The following is a 17,094-nucleotide window of genomic DNA, read 5'->3' on the forward strand; positions in this document are numbered from 1 at the left end:
GATCCATTAAGTTGGTGAAATGAGCAAAAAAGCGTGTGAGAGGGTTACCCTAGGTGCGCCCGTTCTTCTGTTATCCAATTTTACTGGGATTTGGAGTGATTTGCGCCTGGCTCCCCAAGGGAAATAAATACTTTGATTAATGTAATCCTGGGCTGGGAGGTGCCACAAACCCCCACCCATCCTCAGGGAATGCCACTGTTTAACAAACAAAAACAAAAAGCAGCGACTATGGAGAGACATGCTCAGCGGCTTCAAACGTTGCTACTGAAGTCTTCTATAGGTTTGATTTTCTGCAGGTTTAGTTTATTTATTAATTGCTCTGCTTAATAACACAATATCACTCTTCATTAGCATGTGTAATATTGTCTAATAGAACAGAAAAATACCAATGTGTCTGTCTACTGGTTTACATACACAGCAACACTGTGGTTTGTTTGGATGCTGCTGCTGCAGGTGGGGGTGTTTAGGCATGTGTGTCCATGCTGATGTGTTGTACATCACTATGTTTGGTGAGTTACACAGAGAGAGAAGAAGAGATGTGGCCGAGGCTGTGAGGTAACTGACACCCAGCGAAGGGACGTGGATGGGGGTGGGGTGAAGCTGAAGACCAACAGACAAAGCACCCTCCCACCCCCATTCACCCAAGCACACACACGTGTGTGCACATACTCTCTCTCTCTCCTCCGCCCCTCTAACTCAGAAAGCTGCACTTCATCCTATCTTTGCCAATCTGTCCCTCGTCACTCACCTCCTCACCACCTGGCACTAGTGGCTTATATCTGTGTGTGTGCCTTTGAATCTTTGGATCAGGCTACATAAAATAAATCTTGTTGTCCCCCACCTCTTTTTATCATAAAGACTATAACCCCTGTTTAACTGACCTTTACTTTACATTTGAATCACACCAGTTTTTTAAAGTTACATGTTATTATAAAGTGACTAATATGGATGTGTTGCTGATTCTCTCTAGCCATACATAAAAATGATATTTATCTTGTCTAACTGAACTATTCTGAAATTTTTCCTGATTGTGAAAAGTCAATTGTATCACTTAATTCAAGAAGAGATAAATAAATGTGCCCACTTTGCAAACACCAAACACACCCCTGTCTTCTGAAATGCATTTTAAGACACCAAGCCCTGTTTTAGGTCAAATAATAACATCTCTGATCCAAAATCAATACCAGCTGTGCTGATGTGTGTCTGAGCCATGACTCTAGGTGAGATGAGTGCTGAGCACCACTGGAGAGTCCTGTGATAACTAAACATATCACCTTTACCTGCATGTCAGCCCACTGCGCTGCATGTACAGTACAAGCCAATTACCAACCCCACGTAGTGGACTAAGAGCCTATATAACTCTATATTGGCCTTTATTAATAGAATATTAATAAAGACCCTCTGTCTCGTTTGAATGGGTTAAGAAAAAAATCCCATTCATGTCTTAAATTGAAGGCATGTTTAATGCTTACACTGATATTCAGTGTAGCCCATTTAATTAACGGTGTAGAAGCTACATTATCATTTAAGTGCTCCAAGTTGGATTCGGCTTTAAATCAACGTTTGGCCTGACGTGAGACACACTCAACGTATGTCGTTACGGATTAGTGACTGGACCAAGGGGAAGAAAATAAATTATGAAGCCCATAGGCAACTTAAGTAGGCCATAATTAAAACGGCAGAAATTGCATCAGTTTAATCAGAATATTGTAACCAGGGTGCAGTGGAAGCTACAGGCACCTGTGCTGGCTTTAGCCACCTTTTGAGGCTGACATAAATCTGAGTGTCAGGTGAATTTATAGTGGGTGCAGAAAGTGGAATCAAAGTGACTAGTCTATGAAGCTCCTTTATGGGGGAGAAAGATTATTGATTTTTGTTCATTGTCTTGTGCGGACGTTTTCATCCCAGGCTACATGTTGTACTTTCACATATGTTCTTGCATTAAATCACCTTTCAAACAACAGAAAACGTCCACTCTCTCATTACCTCAGCCGATTTTACTCACATCTCTTTATCAAGTGCACAAGTTGGAAACACGATTACTTGTGATTTATTTTGCTTCTGACTGAGGAAATGTAGGTTCATGAAACCATCTTGATGAATTAGACAGTCTGCTCCTGGAGGAATAAATAATAGGCCTCCTACTACCAATAACCGTCATTGTTACACTGTGACAGAATGGGTACATAATGCAGAGTAATAACGCGCAGTGCTGCTTTGCTGCTGCTGCTGCTGGTAGTGGCGGTGCTGCTGATGGTGACGATGATGAAGAATAACTCTGCATAGTGCAACACTAAATAGCTGGTCAAGCATGGAGACAAATTGCAATGCACAAATTCCCGGGATGATTCATGAGTCCTGCTCAGCCCTCATTTGCTGATCATTCTTAAAGTCTCCGGTTGGTCATATGTTTCCACAAAGACCTGCTGGCTCACACTTATGGCTTATAGGCTACTGCAGATGGCGACCGTCTTAAAACAGCGTGCAGGGCCTATCTAATCACAGACTATTTGCATATCAGCCCGAGCAACGCTGTCACTGATAGGCTGCTGTCACAAGCCTGTACTGATCAATACAAGCAGGTTTGTTCATGCTGATGAGGCAAAGAGGAATCTGTAGCAATACTAATGTGTGCGTGCCCGGGATATCTTTAAAAATGGATAATTAAATTAAGGTGTCTTAATTGCCTCTGGAATTGAGTAATGAACCAGAATATAGTCTGACCCTCATTTTATTTATTGTTAGGTCCTCGGCTTTTATATCAACATGAAAACATGTCGAACAACAAATATCAAAGTTTAATCACCAAACGTTTTCGGCCATCTGGCCTTCATCAGGGTGTGAAGGCCCGATTAAACTTTGATATTCCGTAGAAGAAGTTGTGCGACGTGTTTTCATGTTGATACACCGACTTTAAGGTCCACACCGGTATGCACCTCATTGTGTGTGCGTTCTCAGAAGGACAGAGAAGGTCGTCTAATTCTGCCATGCAAGAGCAGGAATTAGTAAGGCTGCGCATATCAGTATTATACCAGTTATAAAACAGCTTCACACGCACTGCCTCTGTGCATGGCATTGCTTTTCTGTTGGCCGTTGGAAATCTGTCCCCGTTCAGTCATTTATCTCCTCTACCCAAGTGATATCTTAATTGGTGCCATCCAGCCATCACTCCAGGTCCGTTATGGAAAGGGTGGCCATAAATACATTATAATGCCGCATCTATACACTGCAAAAATTTGCGCATTTCATGACTTTCATTTGGTATTTAGTCTCACTTTTAAAAAGAAAATAAAAATTGCCTGCCACCCACAACCAGGTGGTTTCAAGTGCGTACAGTGCAAAACGACTTAAGCATCACAGTAAAATATTTCTTCAAAGTAATATTTATTTATTTATTTATTTATTTCAGAACTAAATCTCTGAAGAAAAGTAAAATAACTGCACTGAAACCAAGTGGAATCAGCTCACCAGTGGCAGATTTTTCGATGGTAAAAGAAATCAATTAATCAATTGATAGGTTTTTTTGTAGTGCAAATTATAGGTAACATGTTTGCAGAATTTGCATCATGAGTGAGCGCGACACCTGGCGGCAAATGTTGTTTTTCTACTTAGGATGAGGCCAACAACTTCCAAATGTTCACTTCACCCTGACTGAAGCAGTAACATGTGCTGGGTCACTGACACATGTGAGATTTAAAGAGCACTCGGTGATAATGTATCCTTCATTCCTTTGAACTTTACATTGTTAACTGTATTAACAATTTGGTGTCCATCTCCATATGCCTTACTTTACGTTTCAGTTACGCACCACAGATGACAGTTTGCTTTTCGTCTTATTTTAAACCGTAACGATGAGTTGGCTCCTTCTCTAACCCATTTACCAATCAAGTCGTCAAACTAAAGGAAGATTCCCACTCAGTTCAAATTAAGACTGAGGCCACAGTTAAGCCGCTGTACAGGAATAAATTGTGATAAACTGCACCCGAACATGATAATGGTCCTTTCTCGACCTAGACCCGTAAAACACGGCAAAAACGGTAAAGAAGGGTTTGTTCTTTTTCCTTTTCGTTCAATGCACGAAGTAGCTAATAGTGTTACTCTGAGGCGTTACCGCCCAGGACCGGTGCTGCTGGCCCCGGACACCGGCTCTTTTCATCTCGACTCCAGTGCACAAACATACAGCTTAATGCGACTAGTGTTTCCCCCTTTTATTTGGCTCACCATGGCTACCAAGTGCTGGGCTCAGAAATGCACTCCCCATCAATGAAGGAAAACGAGTTAACCCGTGAGAAAGAAATAGCCCTTTAGCAAAGTATAGCGAAAACCAAACGACTTCTCCTCAAATTTAATGTGTAGATCCGAAGTGATGGACTGTAGGGGAAAGTTGTCACAGACACTGAAATAATATGTTTGAGATTATGTTGTCTAGTGTTAAATAATTGCCTATGACTAGATCTGTTTTGCATCTGTACCTTTTGTAGAAAAATCTGTCGTTCATTGTTTGACTTTTTCTTGACTTTCCCCTCCTCGTGCGCTCCTTGGAACAGCTCCAAAACAAAAGCATAAAAATAAAGAACAAACCTTTCAGCATTCATTAAAATTCAAGCTGTTTATAAGCTATCATAAGGTTTGTCTGTCTTGATGAGTGCAGTTAGGACCGAGCTGTGGTCGGCAAGCTGCTGCATATAAACTTTAAACAAACTTTGCAGCGGCGAGATCGATTTATATTAAACGATTTCATATTGCACTTGCCTACGCGATCTCTCTGGAGGATTCAGCCAAGGAGTCTCTCTCACTCCCTCTCTCCCTCTCCCTCTCTCCCTGCTTAAAATGTGATTGATTGCACTTTTCTCCGGTGGACATTCACTACTAAATAGCACAGCGTATCCATCTGCCCGCTATATATATAAAAGCAAAAAAGGCTGGGGCGCAAAAGCAAACAGCGGCGCGCCTATTGATTTTTACGCATTCGACAAAAAGGGAAAGGACACGCATTTGCAGTTCGGTTTAAAATATAAATTACAGAGAAATGACTGCATATCGGTACAGAAGTAGGCTGAAATATCATTTAAACCAGCGAACAGCCTGTAAGGAAGCCCATTACAGCTACAGTGGAGCAATGCGCGAGAAGGCTATAAACTCTAACATTCCTCAAGCGTAAAAAGAAATCCGCATAGATAATTGTTGACTTACCTTGCGTCCAAGAAAAGGGAAATAGCCTCACATTGTTGATAAGAAGCCTGTAAATGGTTATCTCCCCTTCCTACGACTCGGTGTTCCCTAAGATTTTCTTTCCTCTGCCTCAACTGAGCAGGAGCACTCCTCGGCTCCCGCTATTATTTTCACTAAAATATATGAAAATTTATGCAAATGAAAATCAGCACTAACTGTTCGTCTCTTGTTATACTTGGGGATGATTTTTTCCCTCTCCCCCCTTTCTTTCTTTTTTGCATACAAAATAAATGAACTCCCCCAGCAGGGAACTTTGGGACCTTTTTATAATAAGCAAATAAATAATAAACACATCATATATCAGAGAGGAGTATTTTACTGGTGCACGGTGATTTCGGGGAGCATTTCGGAAATGGCATCTGACTCTGCTTTAAACATACACGATACTTTTTTTTTTTTGCCTTACACATAGTAAGGAGCCCTCTTCTCTTGCTGTCCGGTTTGTGCGGGCCGCCCGAGACGCCCTTTCAAAGCGTGCAGTGTGGACTGAACAGCAGTAATTTGGACAGAAATCCTCACTGTATATTAATGAATAGAGGGCCCCATGGCTCTGGCCCCTAGTCTGCCTATTCAGTGTAAACAAATCCACGAGGCTCCCTCGGTTTTGAGCCCAGTCCAAATTAAGTCTACTGGGATGAGAAGAAGGGGGGCACTGGCACGGAGCACACAACTACTCCACTGCCTTACATTTGCCCTTAAATCCATCTTGTAATCAAATCTTTGCGTCATCTTTCATTTGGGGAGCTTATGCTGGAGTGTTTGGGGTGAACGCATGGCATGTGGTTAGAACTTAAATACAGTTCATCCTGTCAAAACACCTGCCACAGGCCGTGTTTTGGTCAGGTAGACCCAGTAGGCTGCAGACACCTTAAACTCAACCAATGGGTACAGTGTATCTGGCACTTACTCTGGCACCCATGGGTGCGTCCATAGGCGCGGGGGTCCCACGCACTAACAAAGGCCCCATTCATGTGCGGGGTTGGGGTGGTCATCTTGAGGGGGTGGTGCGCATTTTAAGGGCTATATCTCTGGACTTTTTTTCTAAACCAGACGTTCCCAGCACCACCACCGTGCACGCACAAATCCCCAGAGAACTACTGAATATGCCTGTGTTTTGGTTCCCACTTTCTCTTTCACTGTGCTTCAGTGAGGTTGCCTGTGCGCGACGTTTCCGCATGGAAGCATCCTCGCAACCTTTGTGCGTTAACTCCTGATGAGCCGAGGCGCACGGCGCCACAGGCTCATGGTAGCATTCCATTTTCTGCAGTCAGATCACGACATGCACTTTTTCTCATTTTGACAGGTTTTACATATGTGAATGCTGCTCTGAGGCGCGTTAAAGAGACATTCACTCGATGGTGCAGGATGATGATTTTTATAGAATTAAATGGGTTTATTTCTCTCTGAACAACTTTAGGTGGCAAATTTTGACCAAACAGTTTTGAAATGCTACTCGTGCACCTCATCTCGCTATGCAGGTTAACAGAAGAAGATAAAGCATGTATCGTTTTTCTTTTTTCATTCTAAGGCTTTCCTGTTTTCTATGGGGGGCCCAGAGGGAATTAAACCCCCAGCCTATGCAGCATTGATGCTTTACTCTATTACACAATCAGGTCAGGCGACCACATAATTATTATTGTTACCAACAGATCTTTTAATGTCAAATAAAAGCCTGCATATGGTTTGCAGCATTACCAGAATATGAAGCTGTACTCAACAGTATGTGTCCATCTATTTGGCATGAAGCTTGATATCGTTTCAATTAAGATGTGCACTTTCACACGTGTACTTCTTTATAAATGAGAGAAAGTACATACTGAAGCTTTTCTGTATTATGATGGTGGTTTGACTCATAATGATCACAAACCAGAGGTCACACTTTATCGACCTCTGCACCCTGTTTGTGTGCTAATATCTCAGTACTGTTTACTACCAAGCTGTATTCCCCGTTTTGTTTGGACTGCAATTAAAAATCAGCCAATTGGAACAGCCGGAAGGAGGGCTCGTGCGCCCGGAGCAAGGCTAGCGAAACCTGCCAATCACACCCCGGGTAACCAATCAGCGGGGACGCACGGGGTAAACATCCGCGCGTCGTCGAGCTTGGAATGGGGCGGGACTACACGGCCTGTCAGGGAGAGAGAGAGAGAGATATAGAGAGAGAGGTGGAGAGAGAGAACAAGCGAATGAGAGAAGAGGCTTGCGAGCAGCGCCGTACACTGTTATACTGGATTGTACTTCAACGGGAGTTTGCGGTTTGGCAGGTTTATATACATCAAAACAGAACAAAGAGAAAGGCTCTACAGTGCTATAAAAGAAGAGAGAAAAGAATAAAGCGAGGGAGAAATCTCGGTGACTGAATTACAAAAGAACTAAGGACACTGCTAATGTTTTTCACATCCAAAGGGGACATAAACTGGGACTTTGTACATTGTGGAGAATTCGCAAGGCTTTTTGTTTTTTGTGACCACCAAAAGTTTGTTTGGGACAACGGTTTTTTCTATATATTTGAATTTTAATGTTTGCAGTTTCCTCCCAGTGTAAAACTTTCTAAAGGGACTGCACATGGTTTCAAAGGGCTTTTGAAAAACCTGGATTTTTATTCGTCCATATCCACGCAGAACTGTTTCAACTAGAATGTTGTAAATACATGCGGATTTTATTTAGTCCTCTGTCACCGTTTTTGAAGCTTTTTAGCGTTTTTTACGCACGTCGATGGTTTTTGCCAAAAACCTACCGATACTTTTAAAGTTTGAATAATTCATGAGATACAATTTGCCTGCTCGAAAGAAGTGACTGTAAAAAGGGAGGGGGGTTATCCACAAACATATTCATAAGGGTTGACGGAATGGCCACCGCGGCTTCCAATCCTTATCTGCCCAGCAATAGCATCTTATCTTCCGGCTCCATTGTGCACTCTGACTCCGGGGGTGGTGGCATGCAGCCTGGCAGTGCTGCGGTTACCTCTGGGTCTGGAGGCTACAGGGGAGACCCCTCGGTGAAGATGGTACAGAGTGACTTTATGCAAGGCGCAATGGCAGCGAGCAACGGGGGACACATGCTGAGCCATGCCCATCAGTGGGTGACATCCCTCCCGCACGCCGCAGCGGCCGCAGCAGCAGCCGCGGTTGCTGCAGCTGAAGCCGGATCGCCTTGGTCGTCGAGTCCCGTCGGGATGACGGGCAGCCCGCAGCAGCAGGACGTGAAAAACTCCGGTAGAGACGATCTGCACACGGGCACCGCGCTGCACCACAGGCCCCCTCACTTAGCTCCCCATCAGAGTCACGCCGGTGCTTGGGGGAGCACGACTGCGGCTCACATTAACTCCATATCCGGGGGGCAGCAGCAGCAGCAGTCGCTGATCTACTCCCAGCCAGGGGGGTTCACTGTGAACGGGATGCTGAGTCCGGGAAGCCAAAGCCTGGTGCACCCGAGCCTAGTGAGGGGGGACACCCCGGATTTGGACCACGGTAGCCACCACCACCACCACCATCACCACCAGCATCCGCATCACCAGCACCACAGCGGCGTCAACAGCCACGACCCGCACTCGGACGACGACACTCCGACCTCGGACGACCTGGAACAGTTCGCCAAGCAGTTCAAACAGCGAAGGATCAAACTGGGCTTTACGCAAGCGGACGTCGGCTTGGCTTTGGGCACATTGTATGGGAACGTTTTCTCTCAGACAACCATTTGCAGATTCGAGGCTCTGCAACTCAGCTTCAAAAACATGTGCAAGCTCAAGCCTTTGTTAAACAAGTGGCTTGTGGAGGAGGACCCGTCCACCGGCACGGATCGACAAGATCGCGGCGCAGGGGAGGAAGCGAAAGAAGCGCACGTCCATCGAAGTGAGCGTCAAGGGGGCTTTGGAGAGCCACTTCCTAAAATGCCCCAAGCCCTCGGCGCAGGAGATCAGCACCTTGGCGGACAACTTGCAGCTCGAGAAAGAGGTGGTTAGAGTGTGGTTTTGCAATAGGAGACAGAAGGAAAAACGGATGACACCCCCAGGAGTGGCACAGACGCCGGAGGATGTGTACTCTCAGGTCGGCAATGTGAGTGCAGAAACACCGCCCCCCTCCATGGACTGCAAAAGAATGTTCAGTGAAACATAGAACAGCACACAAGAATATTTTATATGAAATTAGACTGATTTAAAAGCTTACAGACTATCGCCAAGATAGCCAAATTTTTTGATACTGTGATTGTGAGGGAATATGAATGAGACTGCAAATGTGTTATCTATTTTTCACCAGAAAAAAGAAAGAGAAAAAACAACAACTTTTCCCTTTTTCCTCCCAACCCCCTCAGAAAACGCACCGTTAACCTTCTTCCAGGCCCTAATGTCTTAACCTAAAAGGTTCCTTCTGCTTTTTTCTTTCAGGGGCATTTTTTAGTAGATTACTTAAAAGATGCAAGTGAAGCGAGCGACCAGAGGGTGACAACTACAAGTTCATTCCACCAGGTAATTTTGGCGCATTAAAACACACCGAGAGGAAATCAAGTATTGTTTTTATTCTTTTTTTTCTCTCCCTCCTCCAAAAATGTTCCCCTTCATTATCCTGTGTTTGGTTGAAGAAACAAAGGAGCAGGCATTTTGTATATTTAAAAATGGGACTGAACCGCCCCCCCCCACCCCCACCCCCCGTTAAGCCCAACAAAAACAGAGAGGAAAAACTGCAACAATCTGAAGAAGAGTGACATCTACGAAGCTTCCATCACGATTTACAGAAGTTTGATTTCCTGAGATGGACACACACACAGAGATAGGCGCGTTGAGGATTAGGATATTTTTTCATGTTGAGGCCCTGAAGAGACACGATCAGGACCAGGACTGTCCCCGCCTGATCTCAAAGATCACCTGCTTTTTTCTTTCAAATAGGGTTTTTATTATTACTATTTAATGGACTTTGACACCGAGTGGATTTTTTCCTTTTCTTTTTCAACAACTAGAGCATAAGACATTTGAAAAGACTTCAGTTGCACTTATTTGAGAAAAAATTGAAAATCTGTTGCCATGTGTGACTGAGTGGGTGCTGTGGATATACTATTAATGCTGCCCTTTCTAAGCAGTATTCTTTGGTAGGTTTTAATAAACGAAACTCTGTAAAGCCGGCAATATAGATCACTAGATCAGATACTGATCTGAGTTATTTACTTTATATTTTTCATCAGAATGACTTGTTTTAATATTTTATTCGGAAAACATATGAATTATTCCAAACGGTAATTTATTTTCCCCCAGGAACTTGTGTAAGATGCTTTCCCATTCTTGTTTTAGTTTTTCTTATATTTTTGTTGTTGTCCTTATTTGTTTAATTTTGTATTATTGTTTCTAAAGGAGCACAAATCATCATAAGCTGACCGTTGTTAGGTAATAAGGGTATATTTTGATGTGATCATTTGATTGTAATTTAATTTCAGTAGTGGTTCCGTACGAGCTGATTGAGACACAATAAATTTCTTAGAATAAAATACAGTCATCATCTGTTTCGAAATCTATGTTCTTTTCGTGCATTTTTTATTTATTTTTTTTAGTAAAGGAATTACCCTGTGTGCTATTTTTGCATGCACAGCAGCAGCAGAAGCTAATGAAGAAAATGGTGGACTATTTTGTCCCAGATGAAGCTGCAAGCTGATAATAACCTCTGTTACAATACTGCAGAACAAAGGCTCCGTGTAGGAAATGAAAATAGTCAGCCTTTACAGATTTACAGATTATATATATATACATATACAGATATATAAATATGTACATTTGGTTGGTAGTTGGTGTGTTAATGTCGCCTTTGCCGTTTTAAGAGCCCATAAGGTCCTAGGTTATTGCCTCAGTTTATATAATAAATGTCCACCAGCGTTGTTATCATCGTCCCATAACTGGATATTACCATTTAAATGAAACATCTCGGTCACTTGCAGGCCTGCACAATGCTGTTTGTTTACATCTACTGCCTCTTCAGGCCTTGGGCAAAAAGCAGAAGCCCTAACCCCAGGCTGCAGAATGGATAACATGCGAGGATGAATTTAGATTTTATGGACGAGAGAGAGAGGGAGAGAGAGAACGTGGACGTTTCGCGGAGAAATCAAGTTCAACCGCAGAGCAGACAGACGCGTCCATGTTGAGCTGGTGATGTATGTCCTGACTGCATGTTACGTAATATTTACGTTGTATCTTATAGCTCAGATTCTGCATCACATGATAAGCACATATTTAACATGATTATCAGTCTGTTGTGCCCGCGCCTTATTCATGTGCTCGCCAACAAACAGCCATCTAATCTGTAAAATAACTAATTCTCATTTATTGAAATAACACGAATCTCAGCGTGCACGAAACTGTGCACTAATGCTTCATGTTACTGCCTCCACGTTCATATAACAGAACCCAAACATGCAGCCAGACACAGCTGTCCAGGTGTGTTTTCCAGGTGAGCTGAAGTGTTGGTTTAGGATCCGGGCCACTGGGTCACAGCTTGTGCAGCCCACAGCCTCTAACTACAGTGGAGTGAGGATGGAGCAGTCAAGTGCTGTTTGACATGTCGCTATGCTGCACATTAATATCAGGAGTTTTGACACGCTTAGTGCGGGGGGTTTGTGGGAATGAATGAAAAATGATGCAAACCAGGTTTTTAAAAGGGCTGATAATGCGCCTGTGCACCCAAGTGTCCCACATTATTTTATTTCCAATAATTCTAAATAATTTAGTCAATACTTTGCCTGTGGTATAGGCAGTGTTATATATTTTATACATTTTACAGCGGGACTGTTTTTCGCCAAGGCTGCAGGAAGCAGATGTGATTCTGGGTTTCAAACTTACTTTCTTGCGATGTCTTGCTCGCCTATTCAGCAAAACTCACAAAACGTGTCCCCTCGCTGCAGGATTTGAATTTCGCGGATGATTTCCCACACTAGTTGCTTAGCAACTGAATTCAATGATATAGAGAAGTAGGCATCATATTTCTTTGTCCCCATTAGTAAAAGTGGCAGCAGAGACACGCTCGGCTATACGCTATCCAGAAAAAGTTTCTATTTTCACATTTTCCCTCAGTGTATTTACAAATGGCGTTTGCATGCGTGTGGTGTTTTCAAATATTAGGCTATATAAAGAAGACAATCAAGGCTAATTATGAGGCTATTGAAAAGCAAAGTGTTTGGACTTTTCATTAAATAGTATTTCAACTTTAGGCGACACATTTAACGCATGCAGACAGAAGCTTTAGACAATAAAGCTAAATGCAGTATGGCTCTACTTTGGCCTGACATCGCCTAACCATGAACTTGCATATCGTGCACGCAGCTCCTGTGCTCTTCTGTATGAAATCAAATGCAAAGTCACATGACGGGCTGGGATAACCCTTTCATGCTGCCCAACACATAAGATCTTCACCACAGAGTTTTATCGCTGATGTAAGTTGACTTCAATAAATCCCATCAGCAGACCTGTGCATTTACACTGTGCACGCATATGGCCCTTGCAAATTACCTTTTAGAGCAGACAGCAGCTTGCATGGCCTGTGCAGAAATATCCCAATCTACTGTGAGATTTTACCAGGAGCGACACAAAAAAGAGTTTCAAATCTCCTAATGGGTTTTGATCCACCTATTCTGCAACAGCTTTGCCTTTTTCATGGGTGTTCACAAGCCTGTTGGCAGCAGCGTGTTTGTGCGTGCGTGCGTGTGTGTGCATCGACACGTCCAAGCCCTAGAAGGACTGCTTTCCCTGCTATTGATTTAGGACGCCAGTGGCCCAACGGGCTCGTCGCGCCCGTTCGCACTAATTAAAGCTGCTGCTTGTCACACAGCTCGGCTCCTTAGAACAAGACGGGAAGTGGAGGGACTCGGCGTTTGGCCTGTACAACCAAACTTTTAATGCCTCGTCATTCATTTTATTTCATGTGACTGTCAGCGGTCAGTCAGTGACACGGGCGTGAAGGCGATGTGACTAGCTAATTAAATTATCTAATTGCAAAGATTTCTATTTTGTTAGCAAATCAAATGATATGTCCAGTCTACTGTAAGATTTACTCTGTGGTGTATGATCCTATCTTTAGGCCCATGTCTAATTCAGTTTTACACTATTGCTCTTTGACGCGTTGTATTGGTTTGTAGGTGTAGTCTAGTTTCATTATGGACTCATCTTATTTAAGGCATCACACTTTTAATTACATATATACACATGCTTTTAATTGTACATGGACGTTTAGAGGGTTAAACCCACTTGCAGGATGTCGACCAATTCGTGTAATGAATTATGGACGCTACAGTTGCATCCCCACTGTGTGTCACATTAAAAGGCTGAGCCCAGGATCAGGTTGGTGTCAGGCTCATTCCGACCTGCTGAAAACGAGCATATAGACAACGGCTCCTCACTCATACTGTATTTACTCCACGTGTCGAGGGTATGAATATGGATTATTCTGAGCTGTTCTCCACAGGGAGCCTCCTCTTCCACGTCCACATAGATTTATCTCTGCTGCAGAAAATATCCTTCTGACTGCTGGTGACTGCTGACTTCTGATCATTCTAGGCCTGTAACTGTTATGTTACAGCAGGTGCATTGCTGAGTTCATTTACTTATTCTTTATTTGTTTCTTTTTTATCATGGTAACAACAAAACCTGTTGAACCTTTTAAAGATTATTCCAGCTCTGTTTACGTTGTTAAATATTCGTATGGTGCACCCACAAAATCGGTGGGTTGGGGGGTAATTGTATCTATGTTAAACAATTTATTTTATATTAATAGTTTTTTGATGTCGCTGTTGTCAAAGTTGGCACATGAAGCTCGAGCACATTTATTGATATTAATTTCCCAGTCAGGAGTGTGTAACGTATGTAACTGCGCCAGTAAATAATAATAACAACAACAATAATAATAATAATAATAATAGGCTCCATCAGACGTCAGAATATAAAGACATTATAAAGTAAAATTCAGACAAAAGCATTAAATCCTAATGGGCCTCCATGTAAATACAGCATCAAGTCTGTTGTGGCAGCAGCAGGAAGAGAAGATGAAGAAAACGAAGAGGAGGAGGAGGAGGACGTTTTTAAAATATGACGCGACTCTCGGGGTTTCCTCTCTATAAATTGTGAAGGTCATGGTTTTCTGAGCAGCCAAGATGGATAGGTAGAGGAGGGGTGAATGGAGTCTGAAGGCAGCTCAGCCATACAGAGGTAATGTGCTCCAGCATCTCATCTGCCTGTCTGCATAAAGCGCCTGGTGTACTATTGGATTTTTTTTAAATACTCCTTTTCCTTCTTTCCAAGTGCGAATTTAACGCCTTGAATTCAACATCGAGCCATTTTGTTGGCTTTAAAATCAAACACAGTTATAACGACAAACAAGAAAATTGGTTTTGCACCATGAATTTATTTTTAATATGGATTCATAAAATGTGACATTAAAGCCTTAAACCTGTTGCAAAAATGAAATTTCCGTTTTAAAAATAGTCCTGTGAAGAGGAGAATAAAGCCTTGTGTATTCCTACAGGTTAGGTGTGTTGTTCTTCTCCTAATGTTCTGCTTTTCAGTTCATAAATCTCCCAAAATCTTCCGTTGGCAGTTTGTCATATCCCCATAATAGTCTAAAGTTTCCCAGTATATTCCTTTAGGTCCGCTGTGAGATTTTACTAATCTCATCTGAATTATAACACAACCATGAAGTGGCTCTAGAAACGTGTGGGGTTCATTTCTACGCTTTTGCCATCGGTGCACTTCTACTATGGCAAACTTTATTAGCACCTAATTGCATTTTTATTCCATGTCCCCGCTCGTGTTGTTCTGAGAGCCCGGCTGGGTCTGTGCTGTCGGCCGGTCCCCAGTGAGCAGCGCTCAGCCTCCACACACGGACAAATCAATCAAATTCATCTTTTACATATTTGTTTATGTATGGAAAGTTTTTCAACTACCTGTGTGTGCTTTAGTCCCGTGACCGATTAGTTTCAGTCACATTGAGAGATTTGGTGTTTTACTGGAGAAAAAGTTGCTGCAGCAATAAAGAGGCCCGCATTAAAACCCTGACACTAGATTTCTACACTACACGGATGTTTATTTGCGGCGTGCACGTACAATTTCTCGCCAATACTTACTAGAAAATAGATTTGTGCATTATTTATTCAATAACAGAGAAGAAACGACTTTAAATGCAAACACAAATAAAACAATTTAGTTTTTTACTTTAATATTCTGGTTGTTCTGATTTCAGATTTTATGAATACTTCCTCCACATAAAGGCACTCCATTGTGTTACTGATATAACCCAGATATATTCATTACAAACCCATCTTTCTTTTTTGATGAAAGTCACAGGAGTAAACGTCCTCTCTCCAGCTTCCCCGACCTTACAGCGCCACCCAGTGGCCATGCGCTGACTCCACAAATCAAACGCTCCTGTCATTATCGCCACTAAATCAACTGCTTTAATCAAAGGTAATTAATAAAGATGACATTTTGAGTTATTTGGATCAAGAAGATTTTGATTTTTTCACAAGTCTGAAGCCACTTTACACGTTTTAAGGGTTTGTGTGTCCGTTTAAGGACTTTATACTGAGAACATTTACACAAAGGTTTTAATATATATTTTTTCTAGGACTGAAATAATTAAGTTGATGATATTTTGATGTCTTTTTACCAAAGCTATCCATTGACAGGGTTTGACGGTTGTGTTAAACGATGCCGATAACATCCAAAGTAACTTCCATCTTAAATTCTACTATGTATTCTGATATAGTGTATATCAGTAGTTGTTTCTGAGTTTCATGCATGTGGTTGCTGTTCTGTGAAAACCATGTGTGTCCAAACTGTCAGCTTCCCATGACAAAATAAACAATTAAATATTCCTGATTTCAATTTAATGGCAGTTTCCGATAATCCGGTTGGTTTTTAAATAGAACCCATGAAGAAGCAGTTAATCCACCAGTTTATGTGAAAAGTTTAATATGGGAACATTTGGTTTGTACTGCAGCAACCATGTGTTAGTGGAGAAGCTAAACCATTGCTCATTTAAATGGAAAAAGGCCTTTTTGTGACACTGCTTTGTTACATATCGGTGAAAATCAGTTATTCGGTTATTATGAGTTTGGTGCTGCTATTTCTCAAGGTTACCCAGTTTGGCCTTTTTTAAAGGTTTTTGGATGTTTATGCAGTTTTTCTCTTTTACTTCATTTTTCAGTATTGTTTAAGAAAGATATATCTGGATTGTTTATCTATATCTTTCTACTCAGTGAAGAAGAACAGGTGTTTGTTTATTTACTTCCTGGTTTTTTGCTGTAGGTGGGTCAAGTAAGGCAACATGCCAATTGTGCAGTAAGTGACGTCAAGTCTTGCCAAGCTGTTGTTGTACATGTTTAGATATGTTACTGTGTGAAGAGCCTCCATAATGTTGATTGTTCTACAGTTTACCCACTGTAGCTGTCCAGAGAAATATGATGTATCTCTAAACTTGATTTTTAATTTCCTGTATGGGTCAACATTTAAACTAAATGCACATTTTAAAACCACACTGAGTTACATATAAATGCATTCTGGTTTTCTTAGCTTATATGACATTATAGGGTTACATGGTTTTCCTAGGATGGTGACAGCATGCTATTATTACCACCTCAAATAGCTTCTTTTGTGCAACTTCTCTATTTTAATGCACTTTTTGTGTGAAAGCATGTTTTACTCACTCTCATACATGCAGTTTCTTGTTTCTGGGTGAAACACATGCTCCACCCTTGCCGCTGATCCCCATAAAAGAAGGCCAGGCCCTGGTTTATTGGTTGTCATGGGAACCAGGAAGCTAGTTAGTGATCTTTCACATCTTCTCCTGTTGTTTATTCATATGACACGATGAGAGACGCCTTTTCAGTCAGTGCACATGT

The 17,094-nt window shown here is 42.2% G+C and overlaps 1 protein-coding gene across 1 annotated transcript; it reads left to right on the forward strand.

Moving 5' to 3' along the window:
- The first annotated feature begins 7,431 nt into the window (after positions 1-7,431).
- LOC109960484 (POU domain, class 3, transcription factor 3-B-like) lies at positions 7,432-10,687 on the forward strand. The gene is given in 3 exon segments (XM_020600626.1): positions 7,432-9,024; positions 9,026-9,284; positions 9,614-10,687. Coding segments are annotated over 3 exon segments (1,305 nt in total). The 5' UTR covers positions 7,432-8,077; the 3' UTR covers positions 9,713-10,687.
- The last annotated feature ends 6,407 nt before the right edge of the window (positions 10,688-17,094 follow it).

The sequence above is a fragment of the Monopterus albus genome, unplaced genomic scaffold, assembly GCF_001952655.1.
Source record: "Monopterus albus unplaced genomic scaffold, M_albus_1.0 scaffold48.1, whole genome shotgun sequence".
NCBI lineage: Eukaryota > Metazoa > Chordata > Actinopteri > Synbranchiformes > Synbranchidae > Monopterus > Monopterus albus.